Here is a 19,912-nt window from a genome sequence, read left to right on the forward strand (position 1 = left end):
TATTATCTTTTCCGTTTTATTACATTTGATGTTGTGGAACTTCTGCAAAACAAGTCAATTCCTGTTGTCACTTACATTATAGCAGCTATAAACAGACATTCTCTCATCAGCTTCTCTTTTTTCTTTCTCTTGAAGTTAATAAGACAAAAAAAACTCAGCTTATCATGTTAGTGAGAACCCAGAAAGCACAAAGTTCTCTGTGCTGAAGACTTTCCCATGATGGAAAACAGCACTAACACTGGAGTCTCCTTCCATTAATGTTAAATAACCTCTCCTTACTGAAAGCTCCACCGTATCACTAATTATAGATTTTTCTTTGTTAAATAACAGCACTTTTTTATTAGGTCTAGATTATTTGAAACAACTGCCATACAAGTCCCTGTGCTGTGAAACAATAATGTTTTAGAACAAGCACATGAATATAAACCTGTGATTTGAATTAATGATGGCACTATTGTCAGAGCTGCTCTTATATAAAATGAATGAACACCATCTGACAAAACATGTTCAAGAATTCAACAGCACTTTGGTATAAAATCAAATATCACACCAAATCTTTTCTGTCTAACAAATGCTTTAAAATACAAATGTCAACCCTGGTTCTCAACAAATCAGCCAAAGATCACTATATTTATGCTAAACTACCTGTGTATTAAGGTTTCTTCCAGCGTTTAGGATCGGGGTAGTAATGGTCTTTCTAGTGGAGAACCAAACTGACAACATGACATTTCTTTGTGCACTGCATAACTAACTCCATCATAGTTATTTAATGTGCACTTTCTGTTTCTGTTGAGCTTTCTTCCTTCTGTCCATGTGTTACAGAAAGCACTGGTGATGATGTAGGCAAACACGTTGTGTGGAGCTGCTGAGGCTCATTAGTTGGGCTAGTTTTTGCTGGTGCATCAGATAGAGGATGCTGTGTTTCCTGCAAAAAATTTTGCGTATCTTCATTCTCGAATTTGTCTCTGTCATGATCAAGCTGTCTTTTTATGTCTGGCGTATCTGTGTTATTTTCATGTGTGCTGGGAGCATTGTTGTGTGAGTGTGTGTGGACAGTTTCTTCAGACTTTACAGCCAGTTGATGGTGAATACGCAGTCTCTCAGGCTGGAGTTTCTCGAGATGTGGTGGGATGTATTCCTCATGTGTGTGTAGGTGGGAGTGTGTCCGTGTTGTGGAGTTTGTCTGTGGAAGGCATTTCCCCCTATTGTCCTGGCCACGAAATCCCCTCAGTTTGGGATTCCAGTGTTCTCGCCACTGTAGGGCCATGGTGGAGCGATCGGCAACCAGTCGCCTCTCTCCTGGGGCCCAGCCCCTCCTGTTTTCCTCCGCACCAATCAAGAGGAAGGTCCTGCCCACTTGGAGGGTGGGGCAACCGCAGCTGACATCACGATCAGGAACCCAGAGGGTATGGACACCTCTTTTAACTTGAGACAATCCAACACGGAAAACAGACTGCACCCACACAGAGAATTGCCACCAGGGACCAGAGCGCTCCTTAGCCCTAACCTGAACCTTTAGCACTGAGAGAGAGAGAGAAAGAGAGAGAGAGAGAGAGAGAGAGAGAGAGAGAGATACACTGATAAAGTATACTCTATTGCTGGCTATATGTGAGAAAAATAGTTTTTGATTAATTTCATGTTTTATTCCTTGACCATGGACTCTTACCATAGTCTTTGAGGCAGAATGTCTCTAAATTCATTTTGACTTTGGCTTGAGAAGGCTGGCAATAAGAGAGGCACTCCTCAGCTGATAGAAGTGGATGAAAAGACAGAGAAAGATGAAGCAAAAGATTCAGGTATATACAGGGGAAGACACACAGTCCACAAGGTGGCAGCAGCTAATAATGAATAAGACTTCAGCAACTAAAGCCCAAGCAATAGAACATAAAAAAATAGTTTTACAAAGAAGTGATATGACAGCAATTCAAATATAAACAAAATATAGCTCACCTATGCTATATTGGGGCTGGTAAACTGGGGTTGGTGGAGCAGCTTCTGGGATGCCTGGTGACAGAGAGAGAGGCTCATTATAGCAAGCACTGACAAGTTTATTTGTGTGCCTTTGATTTAGACTTTGAGCTTTTTTGCACCTCGCTGGTGTGTGTGAGCTCTCTAATCCCAGTGGTGGCTCATTAGTGCATACTGATCATGCATCTGCATGTGTCTGTGTCTTTGCACAGATGCCAGAATGCGGATGTGTGCATGCTGGTTCTCTCGGTGTACTTCTCTCTATCTCTTTCCCTCCCTCTCAATCATACACACTGATACACTTTAGCCATGAAAGGCCTGCAGCTCTGGGCCAACCATATATTATCACTGAGACTTGTCCTTTTGCCCATAGCTCTGACACAACTGGGACAGTGACACCTTATCCCTCACCTCGGCCCCCATACTGTAACCTCCTCTACTTGCTCATACATGTCACCACGGGCTTCATACCCTACACAGGATGTGCATGCAGTCAGTTCAGATATGGAGCTACTATATTATTCATTTACTGATTGCCCTAGCAGTGGCCTTACACCAGTAAGGGTCTGCATCCTGTCAAAGAAGACAAGAATACAAGAGCTTTGTAAAAAAAAAAAAAAAAAAACTGCACACATTGATTTATGCCTCTTTGTGCCATAAATGTTCTGCACGTTTAAGGACAACTCCTGGCATTCAAGATAAAGACCCCCCACAGTTTTGCCGGTGTCACGCTAATAATACAGCTCAGGTCAATTTCCAAGTGCTGAACGATGAGGACATTTCCTGTTCTGTATTAAGTGGCAAATGTTTCATGGGTGCTGGCCTTAGCTTAGTTTTTAGCTGTGGCCTGAGAAAAGACCTCTGGTTATATATAACCCAGTCGGACCCTGCCCAGTAAAACAACAAACAAGCTTGTCTTTCACTGAGCCCTTACTAGTGAAGAATTATGTGCCTGCCAAGCCGGGAGGGACGCTGGCTGCTCGCCTGAGTGCTGCAACAGGTGCTTCTTGTACATGTCACCTGAGTGGAGATTTAAAAGTGTCGCCGCATCCACTGCTCAGCTTTGGCAGGGCAATGCATGCAGATTATCACTCTCTGAGCCAACATCAGCAAGAATAGAGAGTTTGTATATCCAGCAAAGGCTAACTACCAGGTGGATTGGAGCTCAGGCATACTAACAAAAGCCAGAGGAGGTTCAGAGCCTTGTCTGGAATCACAGTTAATCACGGGAATGAGAGGAAACTTGTTGGGATTTCTTTTAAATCCCACATCAACAAACAACAGGGTGGTGCCCAATACATGAATTAAACAATTTGTCTTAATTAGGCCAAGAGCAGTCAATGTCAACATATAAATTAGAAGTCATTTGAAAGAAGAGAGTATGGTGGGAACAATCATGGCAGCAATCTACTTGATAAAACACTACTGTCCCCCTTAAATGTGAAATGAAAATGAAATGAAATAAAATGAAATGAAAGCCTTTATTGTCATTGTATTATCTCTGTGTACAACAAAATTAGGAGCACTGCTTCTGACTGGTGTTATAAAAAACAAACATAAAACATCAGACAATAAATAGACTATAAAGTGAGTATACCGTATAGTATAGAAGTATGTATGTATGTACAGCAAGTACACAGTATAAAGTATATACAGCAAGTGACTAAGTCATAATATTGCACATTGAACATTCAGAACATTAAAGTGACCAGTGATAGAATTGCACATTACCGTCTACATTGGTGTAAACAGTTTAGTATAAACAAACACAGAGTACAGATTGAAACGGAATAAGTGACCGTAGTTGAGTAAGTGACCAGAGATAGTAATTGCACACTTACATTCTACATTTAGTGCATTTGAGAGTTTAGAGTCCTGATAAATAAAGTGACCAGTATTGCACACTGAAATTCTACATATGATATTAAACAGCAAGTGTAGACAAAAGTAAAGATTGTTGAAATACGTCACTGTAGTTGGACACAGTGATCAGAGGTATTTTACATTTTACGTTTAGTGCATTTGTGAGTTTATAGTCCTGATAGCATTAGGGAAAAAAACTATGGGCCTATCCAGTGAAAGCTTGGCATAATCCTGTGTTAAAATATAGCATATAGGTTTGATTCAGGCTTAAGTGGCACTTACGAATGCAGGGCCGGAGGGGCGAGTGGCCGTGTTTGTATCCTGGAGCACAGCGGTTACATCTTTGTCCTGTAACTCCCTCCCTGCAGAGACACTGGCCTGTGGACTGATTACACCAGTGGCCCACTGCGCCTAGAGGATGGCACTGACATGCTGGAGTAGTGAAGAGGAAGAGAGAAAAAGGGGGAGACAGAAAAGTGGTCAGAGAGAATTCATCAGAGATTATTGTGAAAGTAAAACATTCACATGCATTTTTGTTCCCTTGGAGATTATGTGAGAGTCTGCTGTTTGTAAATGTGACCTGCATTTTGCCATAAGATGTTTTTCCACATTTCCTAAGAAAGGGGTTCATGAGTTTGTCATATAAATGTGGGAGATTGATGAAAAGAAACAATGGAACATAAACCCACCTAAAGGAATCAGGAATAAAAGTGGCTATAAAAACAGCAGACATAACCAAGCAGCTCTGTCAGCCTGCACTCATTCAAACAAACTGCCTCGCAAAAATCAGGACAGCCTCAAGAGTACAACGATGTAAATCTATCCAGTTTATCCAATCTGAAATATTTACGTAAAATAAACAAAAATACTTGACTATGCTTTAATGTTGCATTCAACACTTTCAGGAATTTTCTTGTTAAATTATGAGTGAACCTATTGGAGCATATGTACATGACGTTTACGCACAAAGGCTGCCCACAGTGTGAAGTTATATTAGGACTGAAAGCTCCTATAAGCATGCCATGAACATGAGAGCAAAGGCCAAATGTCAGAGCACATTCCAGCAGTCAAAGTGTAGCCATAACATAGACACAAACTCTCATGCTTTCTCTCTCTTACACACACAAGTCTGAAAATCAGGTAATGCAATGCCAATATCTGTACTGGTTAATTGCTCCAAATATTTGTATCTGTATTTGAACTTAAACCTAAAGTGGGCATGGCCTAAACTGTTTAGTGCTCCAAATATTCGCATCTGTATCAGAATTCGGGTTTCGACCACAGTAGGCATGGCTCAAACTGTTCAGTGCTCCAAATATTTGCATCTGTATCAGTATCTGTCAGACATAAACCTGAAATGGGTGTTTTTCCCCTCTTTTTTAAATAGGATCTGCACAAGATATCATGCATGCAGTTATTATTTTTGGTTGTACCAGCCTGCGTCATTTTTTTAGTTGGTTTTATTTCCCAGAATACAGGACTAAACAAAATATAGCTTAATTTATACCACAGCGACCTTGACCAGGCAGCCAAGATGACTAAGTCCCTCTCTGTAAATGCATCATTGTGAATGCATTAATTATTTTCATCTTAATGAATATTACCCATGGGCTTCATACATATGTAACTGCTCATCTGCATGAAAGTCTAGTCTCAGCCAGAATGCCATATGAACATTTCTGGCAAACTTTCTAAAAAAATATAGAAAACAAAAATGAATAGTGCACTTCCTATTCACATCTGTATTTGTATCTGTTTAGAACACATTAACTGTTAATTCCAAATAATGTATTTGTATTTGTATGCTGTTACATACCTAGTTTACATGATGACAGTCATTTAACCATAATATAGCTTTGTATGAGCGTGCGCACACACACGTAAACACACACACATAACACTAACGTTGGCAGGCCTTGCGATGGTTGAGGGGCTTGCTGTGGTCACGGGCGTATCCATTCTGACACAACTGACAATGGCGTCCAGTTGTGTGGTGTCTGCACTTCAAACACACTCCTCCACTGACCCGGCCAGATTGCTGGAACACTGTCATACTGAACTTGCACTTATTGGAGTGGCCATTACACTGACATGCTGAGAGAGAGAGAGAGAGAGAGAGAGAGAGAAGGAGAGAGGAGGGTAATGGGTAATTTTATTATTATGTAATATATAACATAATTCAGAGTTTCTGAAATAGCTTATTAGCAGATTTTTCAAGTTAAAGAGCAGTAAACCAATATGAGATCGTGGTAGACAAAGACACAGACACACACAGCAATCATAACTCACGGACGCACGGGTGTGGCTGGGTGGGCGTGGCTCGTTGCCAAGGGCGATCATAATAAAATGGCTCACAGACATCGCAGTCTGGTCCAGCTGTGTGATGTTCACATTGACATACTGCATGACCTTTGTCATCACGCCGACATCGGGATGCGTGACCATTACATTTGCACCTGCCGCCCACCTGGACATCAGAGAGAGCAAGACGAAGTGCGGGCGGGGTTGAGAGAGAGGATGGTGAGAGGTGATGGGCAACCTTATTTCTTAATCTGGAACGAGACCCTTCACGCCCTGCATTGTTTCTCCGCTTCCTCAACTCCTTCCTCTTAGAGCTTTGCCCCTGATTTTCTATCATCCAATCACACACGCCATCCTGGCATGGCTTCCACCGAGGTGTATCTTTCTTATGGCCCCGTCCTTTGCCTCTGCCTTCTTGAGTCTCCGTCTGTTTGCGGGTCACATTGTGTCCAGTTTCTTGTGAGGAACTCTTGTTGCGGTTTCTTCTTGATGATTTTTCTAGTTTTTCCCCTTTTCTGTTTGTCCTTATTTCAGTAGCTTTAGTCCATGCATTCTCTGCTCTTTGCTTTTTACTTTGAGTCGCTTCATCAAATGACCTTGCTGGCCATTTCAGAACCTCACCCACTTCATCTGGCTTCTTGTCGTGCTTGACTGATTTACCCTGTGATTGATGAAACACTATCCTGATATCAGTGGCAGTCACCCAGTCCTGGAGGCCAGGACTGTATTCGAAATCAGAGGAGGAAGGCCGTCCATCTAGAGTGGAAAAAGCCAAAACAACCCCACCACGGTGTTTCTGGAAAGGCCTTGGATCCGAGCACAGAGACTCAGTCTCCTGGTGTCTGCTAAGAGCAACAGACTGAGCAGGAAGGCCGAATCTCCCCATGCAGTCGCTGGAGTAGAACTGCAGGGGACGCCAGCTGCGTCCGTAGTCCATTGACTTTAGGATAGAAATGGAGAAAGGTTCAGTGGGCTCCACCTGCTGGCAGAATTGTAAGCTGATGTATGTGACCTCAAAGCGTCTGCCTAGGGGAATGGTAAAGGTCCAATCCCCAGTGACTGAACCTTCTGAAGCTTTCCAGCAGGTCAGATTATGGGGATTGTGGAGGTCAGTCAGGGTGCTGATGTTTCTCTCGGTCCCTTGACTCAGGTCTTCAGCCCGTACAGGCACACCGTAGGCAGCGTTAATAAAATCGGACAGGCAGTGGCGTGCACGCCCATCCTGGTGGTAGCAGGGGTCATGAGGTGAGCTCCAGCGAAGGGGGGATTGAGAAAGAGAGGGGGAGAGAAATGAGTGAGGGAAGAAACTGAGAAAGAGGGAGAAGAGAAAAGAAAGGGCTAGGGAGGGAGGGGAGTGATACTGGAGCATGATGTCATCAGGCCTGCAACAGAGAAAGCAACAGAAGAAAGAAGGATTTCTTTAATAAAGAAGAGTTCAAATCATAACAGGAAAGGATTATAATGGATTTATTTGACACAAGAATAAAACCAAAAGAGTGAGAGTATTACGACATCCATTTTCTCCACCTGCACCATCTGTGCCCCGATTGAAAACATCCCCATTCATGGCACAGAATGGAAGTCGACCGTTTTACAGGAAACACTAACCAACCAATCAGTGACCAGTGTGACAGTGGGGGATATCTCTCATTTTCTTCTGCATTGTAGGTTCTAGCTTGATGCAGCCTTTTAAAACATATCTGACTTGACATCTCAGGATAAAGATCCCATGAAAAAGGAATGAGGGCAAGTGAATGTGTGAGGCATGAAGGCAGTTTCTGTGAGAAATGTCAAAAAGTACAGGGAACAGCTGTCTTACGAGCCCAACCCCTGCGCCATTCATCAAATTTATAGTCACTTTCCCATTCCTAATCCAAACCTGGGGGTACAGAGAGTAAAGGATTGAGGAAACAGTGAAAGCTTGAGTGGGGAAGGTAGAAATAAGCTGAGTTTTAATAGTTTACAGAAATGGGAGTTGTAGAAAAATAGCAAGAAAGGAAGAGAGTGCAAAAAGACAAATAACAGAGACAATTCTAAAAGCAGTAAATATACGAGACACTTATGAATACAGGATACAGAGCCAATGAAATGGCCTGGCATTTGTTTAACATTCTAGGGCCAGAACATGAACTTGGTGAATTAGTTTAGTATACTGATATCACAAATTCTAAATTATTCTGTCTATGATGAATTTTGGAAAGCATGCAGTCGACATATTTTGGTCTCTTGTTCTCAAGATGTTGTGGTTATATCATCATGCCTTATTAAAATGTTTTGCAATGCCTGTCAAAGAGGAAATGGTAACAGGCAAAGACAACACGGAACTTGGACAGCTGGCTTCGGGGAGCAAGGGAAGAAGAGGGGAAATGGAGATTAAATGAGAAAACTGAGTGGCAGATTTAGTGACTCAACGTGAAAAAGCATGTATGACTTACTGTGCCACCTCTTAAAGCAGAACATGGCGCAGCTATCCTCTCTACAGCTATGTGTAAATCAGTCTCTGTCTCCTGCTTAACTCTGAAATCCCTGCTTTTTCTTTTATTTCAAGAACTTGTCACCTGCAGGCATGACACACAATGAAGCCAATTTTCCCGTAACAGTCTGATTACTAGTTTGAGACAGGATAGATATGTAGGCATGCCAAAAAACAACCTCACATGCCACAGGCATACCAAACCAGCACTTGATTGGCTGTTTCACACTTAACATTTCTACAGCCTTGATCAATTTTATAAATTTTGACAAACAAAAAAATCCAAAAATACTAAACATTTAAGATAAATACTGCAGTATGTCAGATCCTGCTCTTTTTCTGTATGGTATATTTCTTTGTACACTGCTTTAAACTTTATGATTGCCTATAAAACAGTAAGCTTATGAAATAAATATATTAAAACATTATTTAAATATATGCATTTAAATATTTAAAAGTTTATATTTAAATAATATTTAAAAGTTCAGAATAATACTAATTGATATCATTTTTAACATTACAAATTCATAGGTTAACCTGGGTAGAGTAGCACAACAGGTATTGTGGATGTTTTATTTAGTATTTTCACAATATAAATTATATGTATAGTAATTCTCTCTTAGAGATTTTATAGAAATTTACCCACTGCTTCCCAAATACTAGGTATTCTCAATGTAACTTTTAATTAATTATTATTTTTAAAAATATATATCTCTATAACTTTCTCAGACATTTTATAATCATCTGCAGCTTCATACACCATTCTGAACATTTTTTTCTCAACAAATTATTTAAAATATTTTGTTATATAGTATTATTATTTTAAAAAAGGAGAGGCCTGTATGCATCTCTCCCTTTTGATCAAAAAACCTGATACTATAATACTTGCTTTTGTGAAAGTCCCAGGTTTGTTGTTGTCTTTGAACTCCTGGCAAAGATTCTTAGATGCTTTATATATTATCTATGTTTGGCTGTAAATATCCCAGTGCAATTTTTTTCAAGCGAAACTAGCTAATCACAAAGCCATACTTGTAACATCCAAAGAAGTAGGTAGATAATAAGATCTACACTGAAGTCAGCTGTATGTGGTTCCTCGTTTTTGGAGCATTTTTGGAAACACTGTCCCAAAGTTATGTTAAAAATGAAGGGCTTTTGATTTCTCTCTTCTCTTTCTCTGCTTATCACCTGCTCCTATCGTTCTTGGACTATCCCTAAATGCCGTTAATGTCCTAACAAGCGTGTGACACTGACAGCAGAGTCAGCAGGCCTGTGTAAACGGGCCCAGTAGGAGAGAGAGAGAAAGAGAGAGAGAGAGAGGAGATGTGTGCCATCTGTAGGGTTGCCAGATAGGCTTGACCTTATTTATCCCGATCCCACGACAGTCAGCAATCGAAAACAATGTCAAAATCAACAAAAAAATAAAAGTAACCATACGAAAAACGTTCGAGTTTTAACAGCACCCTGTCTGATTTTAAGAAGGCAAACGGCAGAGCATACAAATGATTACAGATTAGTTATAACTCAGACAGATATAACGCAACTAAAACTTGTAGAGGTCCAGCTACATGAAATTCCTTGCTTACAAAAGTCCAGCCAAGCAGCTAACATGACTGAAGAGGGTAAAAAAAATTTTATAATAAGTCTATTAAACTCTTTCCTTTCTGAACTAATGTCTCTAGCCTTGTAGCTAGACTCTGGTCCTATGAGCTGCCTTCAGATAAATAATTTACATATATGTGTGTTTTTGGATAAACAGCAACAGAGACTCCTACAGAAGCTGAGATGGTTCATTATGTTTTGAAAATTATAAAAGTTGACCTACTGTCAGATTTTTCTGCATATGTTTATGCTTGTTGATGCTTTACACTAACATAATTTTTGTTCAACATTACTATCTTAATATAAACTATTTGATGATGGTGAAATTGTTGTTGTTGTTGTTGTTGTTTTTGTCTTGAAATGGTATTAAAACCTCTGTACTTAATAGTATAGAATATATATATACTGTGCATTTCAGTGTTAACGAAACTAGGTTAAACCCCTCAATCTGGCAACACCGTGTCGCGCTGCCTCAAACTCATCGGTCTTTAATTGACTGTCTGATTAATTGGCTCTCGGATATCTCAGTGGCGTCTCTGTATCAGCTTCCTGATGAGTAAGATGGTAAGTTAGACCAGAAAGTGAGCAGGGTCTGAACATGTCAGCTATTCATGGCTTGAGGTACACAGTTGACATAATAAGCAGGTGTACATGTAGAGGGCATGATTGTGTATTTTGTGCCTGTACTCAGCTCTATTAGATTGTTGATTGATTAGTGAAATACTGTTTATAAGTCTCGGTGGAGTCGATGGATTAGTAGTGCTCTAGCAGTGTGAGTTTGGACTTTCGCTGCACTCCCTGAAGGCCACATACACACCGTTTTAGTACGGTCTCGCCTGATGGCCATTCCAGCAGTGCGGATGTGGTTTCAACAATTTATCCTTCTCTTTCCATAAATTCACACTCTGTGCGAGACAGGAGAAAGATACTTGAGACACTTCGACTGAAGCGGACTTTGAAGATGAGAAGGGCTTTTTCTGTAGCCTGAGAGCCACGATGTGTTATCACGACGTCAAGGAGAAATTGGCAAAAATAGTTTTGTTTATCTTAAGACATACATAAAAGTCTTATGTCGGCCACACAAGTTAAGCCTAAAATGAGCCCATAAATGAAGGGATGTTTGTATACTATGGTGTTACAAAATATGTTTTGGTTTAGGATAGCTTGTGTTGTAATTTTCATTAACATTGAACTAATTTCGAGTTGCATTTAAATCTTATTAAGAGTTATATAGAAACATCTTGGATGTTTTTTTTTAAACAAATTTTTCAATTGGCTAGGCCTATAAACACATAGACCAACACATGATATTTATTTATTTAATGCTACAGTATTATCTGATTTATTTATTTGTGTAAACATAAATCTTATTTATTTCTTTTCTCTGTTTTTCTAAGCTTAGTATCCTACCCTGTTTAAAAAAGCACATTTTCGCCAGAGGCTTATAGGCATAACTTCAAGAGTTTAAAGACCACTTTATAGAATAGTTAAAGATGGTTACATAGTTATAGACCACTAACGAGCTCCATTCAGGCCCACATATGCTATTTTATTCATTTACGAGATTGAGGTCTCGCACAAGTCCCTCTCCTGCCCATTCTCCCTGAAATGGATTTTACACACATTTTGGCTGAACTTGAAGAGACCTGGATACCTGTCAGTTTCCGTGCTCTATGCAGGTCTTCCCATGCTAAAGGGAGCTCTTGCTGTCTGACAGATTGCTGAGATTTGGCACTGTTGTCCAGCTTTAACATAGCTCTTGAACACAGCTCGTCATGGAGCCACTGAGCTGATCCGCAGTGCTGGCAGCAGGGAGCAGGGACAGAGAGGGAATTACAGCACAGATCTGGAAGCGCCAAACTGGATGATGGATTGGGAAAACACCCCGGTATTAATACATCGCTGCATGTTTAATGTTTTCTTTTTAACAGAAAAATACATGCACTAATAATTAAGGTATTTCAGTCACATTACACAGGTTACAAACAATTTAGTAAGCAAAACAGAAGTGCACGGTTCAACCGAGTGCAAAAAATTTTGTAGGCTTTTAGGAGCAAATGAAAAAGAGGTAAGTTTAACTAGGTAAATTTAACCAGCAAGACATTTACTGTTTCAGTCATGTTTCACGTGTGGTTCTTGATTATCACAAATAACAAAAATAGCTACCCAAATAGTATATGTTAAGATATTAATAATGTAATAATAATCAGTAACAAAAAAACTGAAGTATTGGTGTATATCTTAGAAACATCTGCAGCCCCATTTTTAATGCGATATAATATTCTCTAATAAATTATATGCTCACGTGCTTTAAGCAGTTTTTTGGACACTCTTTGGACATTGTAATATTCGCCTTCGATTCTTCCTGACATCTCTGTTCCTAATTTGCCAATCTTTGCCCATTCTCTTGATATATCTGTTAAAACTATACCAGATGTCCTACATAGTTTTCTTTAAATCAGATCTCTGGAGCTTTTAACTTTCCAAACTATTTCTTTTCTGTGTTATATGTTTTGGATTATTGTTTTGGATTACAAAATGCACCCACATTTGAATACTTGGAAGTCTTTGTACATAAACTGTAAAACAGGGGTGTATTTTTTTACATATCTTTTCACCCATAAACTCATGGAGGATCCAAACATTTGCACTCTTCTGTAAATTTCTTTGTGCCCCAGAGAGCATTCACATAACATTTTAAAGTGGCTGAATATACAGGCTAAATGATCTGGATTAACATCTTTTACAATCTCTTTAAGGTTTTTAAGGAACTCTTTAAGGAACATGTAATTATTTCACGACTAGTAAACTGAGGAAAGCCACCCCACATTACAGTCCCTATATAGAAATATATGGAAAACAGAGAACCCCTTCTATAATTAACCATATGAATAAACACACATTGCTGCCAACACCTTTGATAGTTTTAGTTGTCCTCGGAAAGTTTAAACTCTAGAGGACCTCGGGGTCCAAGCACAGCGGCCACTTTGTGCATCAGGTGCATTAATCTAATTTTAGAGACACAGTGACCTGACAGGCCTCAGAAAATGGATTATTTTCGCTCATATCTTTAGCTGGAGGCTCCCGTCTATCTTACAGACACACACGTCGCCTGCGGCCTCTACGGCTCCTGAGAAAGGGTACGATGGTTTGCATCAAGGGCGCTGATACTGATCGAATAGCAACCACATTAAACACCAAACCCAAGTTTTTCTCTGATTAGGAGTGTGAAAAATGTCGATTGTAATTAAGCCCCCTCTTTCAACACTTCTCATATGAGCCAAAACCTCGTGGAGGATCCAGACTTGCTCCATGAAGTAATGTTCTTAATAAGCATGTCCAGACATGAGACTCATAAATCTCCAACCTGCAAATAGATGCTCATGCTGTCTTGCAAGTCCTAATTCAGACAAACCCTTAACCTTCATCTGCTGGAGGCGCATATATTATTCTCAATCCGCATATGCCATGGATATACTGAGTTATACTGTTCATAAGTTTAACTAAACAAAGGCCTGGTTCAAGTTAGAAGGAGAAACCATATGGAAGAGAGAGAGAGAGAGAGAGAGAGAGAGAGAGGATCATACACTCTCCCACGCTAGATTAGGAGCCCTGGCATTGAAAGTTGCTTGGGAGTTTTCACTCTACTGTCAGTGTTGAAAAACTGAAAAACAGATGCACATGAAATCGCCCTAGAGCTTCCTTCCTAAATGCCAAGCACAACATTTCCACAGTGAAATCAGGCCGAGCTGTCAGACCTGCACATCGGTTCCACCTCATTTAAGCTTCAAGGCACATGTGCTAGTTACGATCTTAAATGTTAATAACACTCAGAAGAGGGTCCTGTGGCCATTTTTCCAGAAAGCATCATTAACTTTGAAATGACACCCATCCGCAAATGCGCATCCGACTAATAGAACATAATCAATAAAAGCCGTCAAAAGCATGTCTTCAGACACTTACAGCAATTTCTTTCTCTTTTTGCTTTTTTCCCTTTTTTTATATGTTGATATTGCTCTGGGATTTGAATTAACTGTAACTCTGCTCAATCATTATAATGATCATTTAATGAAAAACTCGCCTTTATGGCTGGATAATCACAACCAGTCGGGTGGAGCAGGTGACCCGACATGTGGCGCTGTGCAAAAGCGAGCCAGAGCAAAGCAAACGGAAATTGCCTTTTTAATAAGAACATCAGCCTCTTGCAGCTGGCCACCTACACAGGCCACAGGTCACCAAAGACTGCTTTTTGTCTTCTGTTTTTCTGTTTTGTCCCATAGTTTGAAAGTGAGACCATCATCCCAGTTAATCAGATTATATAAACAACCTCCACATGGTGTCCAAAGCAAACATCATTAATCTGATGTCACAGGAATTATTGGAGCTCACTTACACTTATTTCCTGACGAGTAATTCCAAATAGTTTGAAAACAACTATTTCATAATTAGGGCCCTAAATCAAACTAAGAATATAATTAGCTTTCTGATGAAGAAAGCATTTCAGTAACCTTCATGCGTTTTTGCAAAGAGTTATTTAGAGTAATTATGTCGTGTGCTTCCTATTTCAGATCATTTCTCATCTCTACAACGAAACACATGAGCATTAAAATGACGGCTTCACCCTGCACATGTGTCTCCACGGCTTCATTTCAGCTAAATAACAGCAGCCACATGCAACTCATCTGCGCTTTACGCATCAACAAACGCGTGAGTTTCAGCAAAATCAAGCGAAATCCTCAAAACCTTCAGCTCTGTCTACAAAACAGTTAGGCCTAATTCTCCTAACATAAATAATAATTCATCACATCTTATTTTATTCATCATATCTCAGTCTCTATCACTTATATCAAATTATACGTCTGCTTTATTGATTTCACAATAAGTGAAAAATAAAAAATGTTATTTCAGAGGCCTTGTTGCTTCCACTTTTTAGTCAACAACAATAATAAACAATATTATTATTATTATTATTATTATAATATTTTTTTTATTAGACACAGTGTTATTATTATTATTATTATTATTGTTGTTGTTGTTGTTGTTATTCTCATAATTATTATTATCATTATTATTTTTATTAGACACAGTGTTATTATTATTATTATTATTATTATTATTATTATTAGAAACATTCTTATTATTATTCTTATTCTTCTTCTTATTATTATTGTTGTTGTTGTTGTTTTCGATCATATTAGGGTTGGCCCTGATAAGTCTTCTGAAAATTTCGACAGATTCTCTTATAAGGAAAGTTTAAAAGCAATCGAGATGAAAACGACACAGAAATTAGAAAGATATTAATTTTTTTTAATTGGTTAATAAGATTATATTAATAGCTATCCGAGGTTTATATTCAGGTTTATATTCAATCCAATACTTCAGAGCAATATCACCAGACTTCCACATCCACATTCTTGGTTAGAAAGTGCTGTATATCATTTTTTAAAATCCATGTTTTTAATAAATCATCCACCCTGTGTATTGACCTTGCTGTGTCTAAGGCTGTAAGTTCACTGCTTCTTGGGCTTTCTGAGAGTTAGACTGACTTCAGGGAGACTCTTCAGCCCCACTGCTGCTTCACCACCAATCAGCTGGTCAATGCTCGCTCCTGCACTTCTATATTTAAAGCCTCCACTCTGCTATAAGCCCATAACAGGCCATAAACCAGCTACACTGCTTAATGATCAAGAGGAATAACAGAAACAGTCAAAACAGTGACTCCTACCATGTGCCGCGCTGCCGCTCCGCCTGCGTCTCAGAGGGTCTGTGATCAATAGTGCCACAGCAAGCAGCGCGCGCGCCCATTACTGTCGCCGTGACGTCACACTTACACACACACACACACACACACACACACACACACACTTTGCTAACGCTTCTGAAGTTGCAGGCGCGCGTTTTAAACAGGTGGAAGTGAAAACCATAAAAAAAATGCGCAGTGCGCAATGCGCAATTTTAGCCACTGTACTTTCGACAGAGGATCATTTGCGCTTTGCCCAAAGCCATTTTCCGGTCATGTGTGTAGGTTAAGGGCACGACGGCATGATTCTGAAGCGACAGACGCGTGGTCATTAATTCTGGTGTCAGTTAAACGCACAACTGCCTGAAAGAACACTTGAGCAAACAGTGCAATCCCTGGAGTAAGCTAGCTGACATGATTGAAGCTCATACACTAGAGAGAGAGAGAGAGAGAGAGAGAGAGAGAGAGAAGGAAATGTGAAGGAAAAAGAAACAAATGAACTGAGAGAGGAGAGATGAAGCCACTTTCCCAGAGCAGTCTCATAAAGCTGATTGATGACTTCCCTTGAGGACTGTTTCCCAGGTGTGTGTGTGTGTGTGTGTGGGTCTAACGCACTAGAGCAGTGCAGTTTAGACTTTGATATCCTTGGATAAGAGACAAGTATAATAACTGTGCTGAATTGGCAGGATGATTGTGCATCACATGAAGCTGCTAAGCTTGAGCTAGGTTCAAGGCAGAGCTTGAAGCCATAGTGTGCAGCGTGTGTGGAAATAAGGTGCACTGTGTGATGGAGGAGAGGAGCAGGAGAAAGTCCAGCCACTGAGACTGATAGAGAAAGTCAGGAACACTATGAAAGAGCAAGTGAGGTGGAGATGACTGTGGAGCTACTGTGGTTACTGTGTCAGCAAACTCCAGATATTTAAGGCAATCAGCTGGTCCTCCTTGGAGCTGGTTTGTGATCCGAACATTTTAAGAAAAACGTAGAAAGGCTTTGCAATCACAAAACAATGTGCTGAGACAGGTTCTCCTATCCAGCACAATTTGTTGTTCTGCCTCCAAAATACCTTGTGCATATTTTTAACAGTGAGTGATACAAACAGATCTCATGAAAAATTCCAAGTGGCTGGGTTTTATTTAATTTCATAAGATATGAAATTAATACAACCCCAACACTGACTTACAATTTTTTTCCCCACAAATCTCATTGCCTCCCTTTCCCCTTTTGTGATGCCCATTTTCCAATCCTATTTCATTTTTAAATTATTCGTGCCCTAACAAGATAGAGCTACGCGTGATTTGGAACAAGCAATGCAGTGAGAGCCTATTTTTTTCTTTACGGCAAATGACAATGTGAGTCCATGGCGGGCAGCTGCTGATTGGAGTGGCATTGTGAAGCATGTTAGTATTAATTACATGGAAACGTTCTCACAACATTTGAGACCAGTCAGTGAAAGTATGCAACATGTGAAGGGAAATTCCACAGTATTGATATCAAAACAAATCCATGCCTAGACAAAGAAAACATTATCTAAGAGCAATTACCTTGGTATTCAGTCCTAACTCCGATTTAAAGTTATCCAAGAGACCGTACAAACACACAGGGTGCCTAAAGGAGAGGATCTCAGTCTAGAGAGAATAATAGAATGGAGAAAAGCACAAACACTGCTAGAGGGAAACTAAAGGGTGGATTTTTTTTTTTTTTTTTTTTTTTTTTGCAAGAGCTTGTAGCTTGCCCTCTAGTGTTATTTTTTTTGCAGAAGACAGACAAAACAATGTCCCAGTGTTTTGAATTGCATTTCACAGTACATTCTCTTCTGAAGACAAACTTGTGCAGAAAGGCAGTATTCATACTGACTCACAGAAGATCTCATCATAGCAGCATGTCATAGCCTACTCTAGATGGTATGACTTTTCATCATCATAAACACATCAGTGTGGGTGTCCGATATGTGTAAAACAGCCATATTCTGGTGAAAGTGTGTGTTCTTGGAGGTTAATCAAGTCAGCTGTAGTAGCACCTCCAAATAAAGCTTTCCAGTACATCAAAATCACACCTAATCACACGTGGAAGTTTAGTGAGTAGTAAATCACTAAAGTGGATCTAGTGTAGTTTGTCAAAAAAAGGAAACAGGAGAAAGCCTGACTTAATTGCTGATGAATATCATATGCTGGTGTTTCCTGTTCCTGCTCCTGCAGGAGTTGCCCTGCACTGGAAATTGTATAATATATAAAACTTTGTCCACTAAAGCCAACTTTCATAGGATTTCTATTTACAATGAGCCAGCTTATATGAGTAAGGGAAAATATGTGCTGTGTTACATCAAGCAGGTTTGCAAAGTATTGCAATTGGTGTTTTTTTTTAATTTCTATTTCTCATAAAAGTTATTCAATTCCACAATAATCATCGGAACTGTAAAATGATATTTCCAAATATATCAACTTGAATGTAGTTGAATTTATATAATATTTCTAATTTCAAGATTATGATCAAACAAATGTAAGATTATTCAGTTTATTTCAAACTATTTTTATATTTCAAACTTGCAATTTCGATCATTTACATCTAGAAAGATGTAAAGATGTAAATGCTTGAAAACATGATAATTATAAAATGCTTAATATACAAATGTTTCATTGTAATCTCATAATGAGAAATAGTAGATAAATTTATCTTTACTCAAAAATATTTCCACTTGCTAAGAAGTCTTTTTTCAGTGAGCACATGAATTATTTCTATTCAAATACAACTTTCATTTCCAAGAAAGTGTGAATAAATGAAGAATACTTAACAAAAATTCATGCATGCTAGTAATGCTTTACTCTAATCTTATTTATTCAAAGTAAAAACATATGCAAAACTATGGTATATGAATAATTATTGAATGCATCAAACATTACCTTTTCTCCAGTGATTCAAATTAACACAGCTCACAGAGTGAGGATGTGGAAACACTGATCGATTTATTGCATAACCTGAATGTATATGTGCCCATGTTTAGCCATTAAGCAAAGAAAAACAAGGGAAAATTAGATAATTAGTCCTGGAGATCCCATTAGAAGCATCTAAGCATTCTAATTATAAAGCTTGTGTTTTGTCTACTCAGAAATTCTGCTTTATTTGCTCTTTCTTTTAAGTACCTATCATTCATACATAAATCTCAAGGCTAGATCTATCTGTGTTATAGGCATTGGAGTGCACTGAAATACATTTAGTCTGGTCTCCAACTAGAGATCTCTAAAAACAGTAATAAGAGCAGGAACAGTGTGCTGCTGCAACAGAACCATATATTTTAATCTATTTGCCGTAATCCTATTTTACTCTGTCTACAATGAAGACCCAATTACCTCCATGTGACCACTGATGCTACAAATACTGTATTCACTCCCTGTCCAAAGGACCAGTTGTCATGGGGAAGCAGATTCAGCATTTTCTGGTTAGGACATTATGGCATCCTGTCAGAAGCCATCAGAACCCTAAAACAGGCTCAACCACCCATCCCATCCCATCCCTGTACTTATTGTCCCTGACTTAATCGGAACAATATTATTGTAGCAACAGATCGAATACATGTGGTTATTCCACAGATCTCCACCTGATGTGGATTTTTAATTTTTTTTTTACATTTTTTAAAACATAGAAGTAGGCAACTGTAAAAAAAATGTTTTTTTTTAAATTATGGTAGAAGAATGCAACTGTAAAACACATTACATTCCGCTGCAGTCTTAACTGTTATGAGCAACACTCATTTATTCTTCATTAACTGCTTTATCCTGGTCAGGGTTGTAGTGGAGCCAGAGTACACTTGGCACGAGGTGGGAATATCTCCATTGCAGGACATACATAAGGGCAATTCACTAAACAGCATGTTTTCTGGAGGGAGGGGACCAGAGAACGCAGAGAAAACCCACACAGATTCAACAAGAACATGTGAAACTCCACACAGACAGTAACCTGAGCTCAGGATCAA

General features: G+C 39.2%; 1 protein-coding gene across 2 annotated transcripts; it reads right to left on the reverse strand.

Annotated features, from left to right (window-relative positions):
• Positions 1-16,071, reverse strand: ntn5 (netrin 5). Of its 2 annotated transcripts, XM_053233479.1 has the most exons (8): positions 15,930-15,968; positions 11,859-12,064; positions 6,121-7,514; positions 5,737-5,925; positions 4,114-4,263; positions 1,951-2,004; positions 1,667-1,747; positions 1-1,521 (listed from the first exon to the last, which is right to left on the reverse strand). In XM_053233479.1, the coding sequence occupies exons 3-8, from the start codon at positions 7,499-7,501 to the stop codon at positions 767-769; spliced, it is 2,610 nt and encodes an 869-aa protein (XP_053089454.1). In that variant the 5' UTR covers positions 7,502-7,514; positions 11,859-12,064; positions 15,930-15,968; the 3' UTR covers positions 1-766. The 2 variants fall into 2 exon arrangements, with proteins under 2 accessions (XP_053089454.1, XP_026791912.3); XM_026936111.3 differs by lacking the exon at positions 11,859-12,064 and having other exon boundaries at positions 15,930-16,071.
• Positions 16,072-19,912: the final 3,841 nt, after the last annotated feature.

This window comes from Pangasianodon hypophthalmus, chromosome 4, assembly GCF_027358585.1.
Source record: "Pangasianodon hypophthalmus isolate fPanHyp1 chromosome 4, fPanHyp1.pri, whole genome shotgun sequence".
Lineage (NCBI taxonomy): Eukaryota > Metazoa > Chordata > Actinopteri > Siluriformes > Pangasiidae > Pangasianodon > Pangasianodon hypophthalmus.

Excerpts from the sequence above, each read along its gene's own strand:
- ntn5 (XM_026936111.3), bottom strand. The coding sequence starts at position 16,009 with ATGGGCGCGCGCGCTGCTTGCTGTGGCACTATTGATCACAGACCCTCT. Across the intron at positions 2,005-4,113 it reads GCCCCTCCGGCCCTGCATTC|GCATCCCAGAAGCTGCTCCA; the intron begins GTAAGTGCCACT and ends CTCTGTCACCAG. Across the intron at positions 1,748-1,950 it reads CCAGCCCCAATATAGCATAG|CTGAGGAGTGCCTCTCTTAT; the intron begins GTGAGCTATATT and ends CACTTCTATCAG.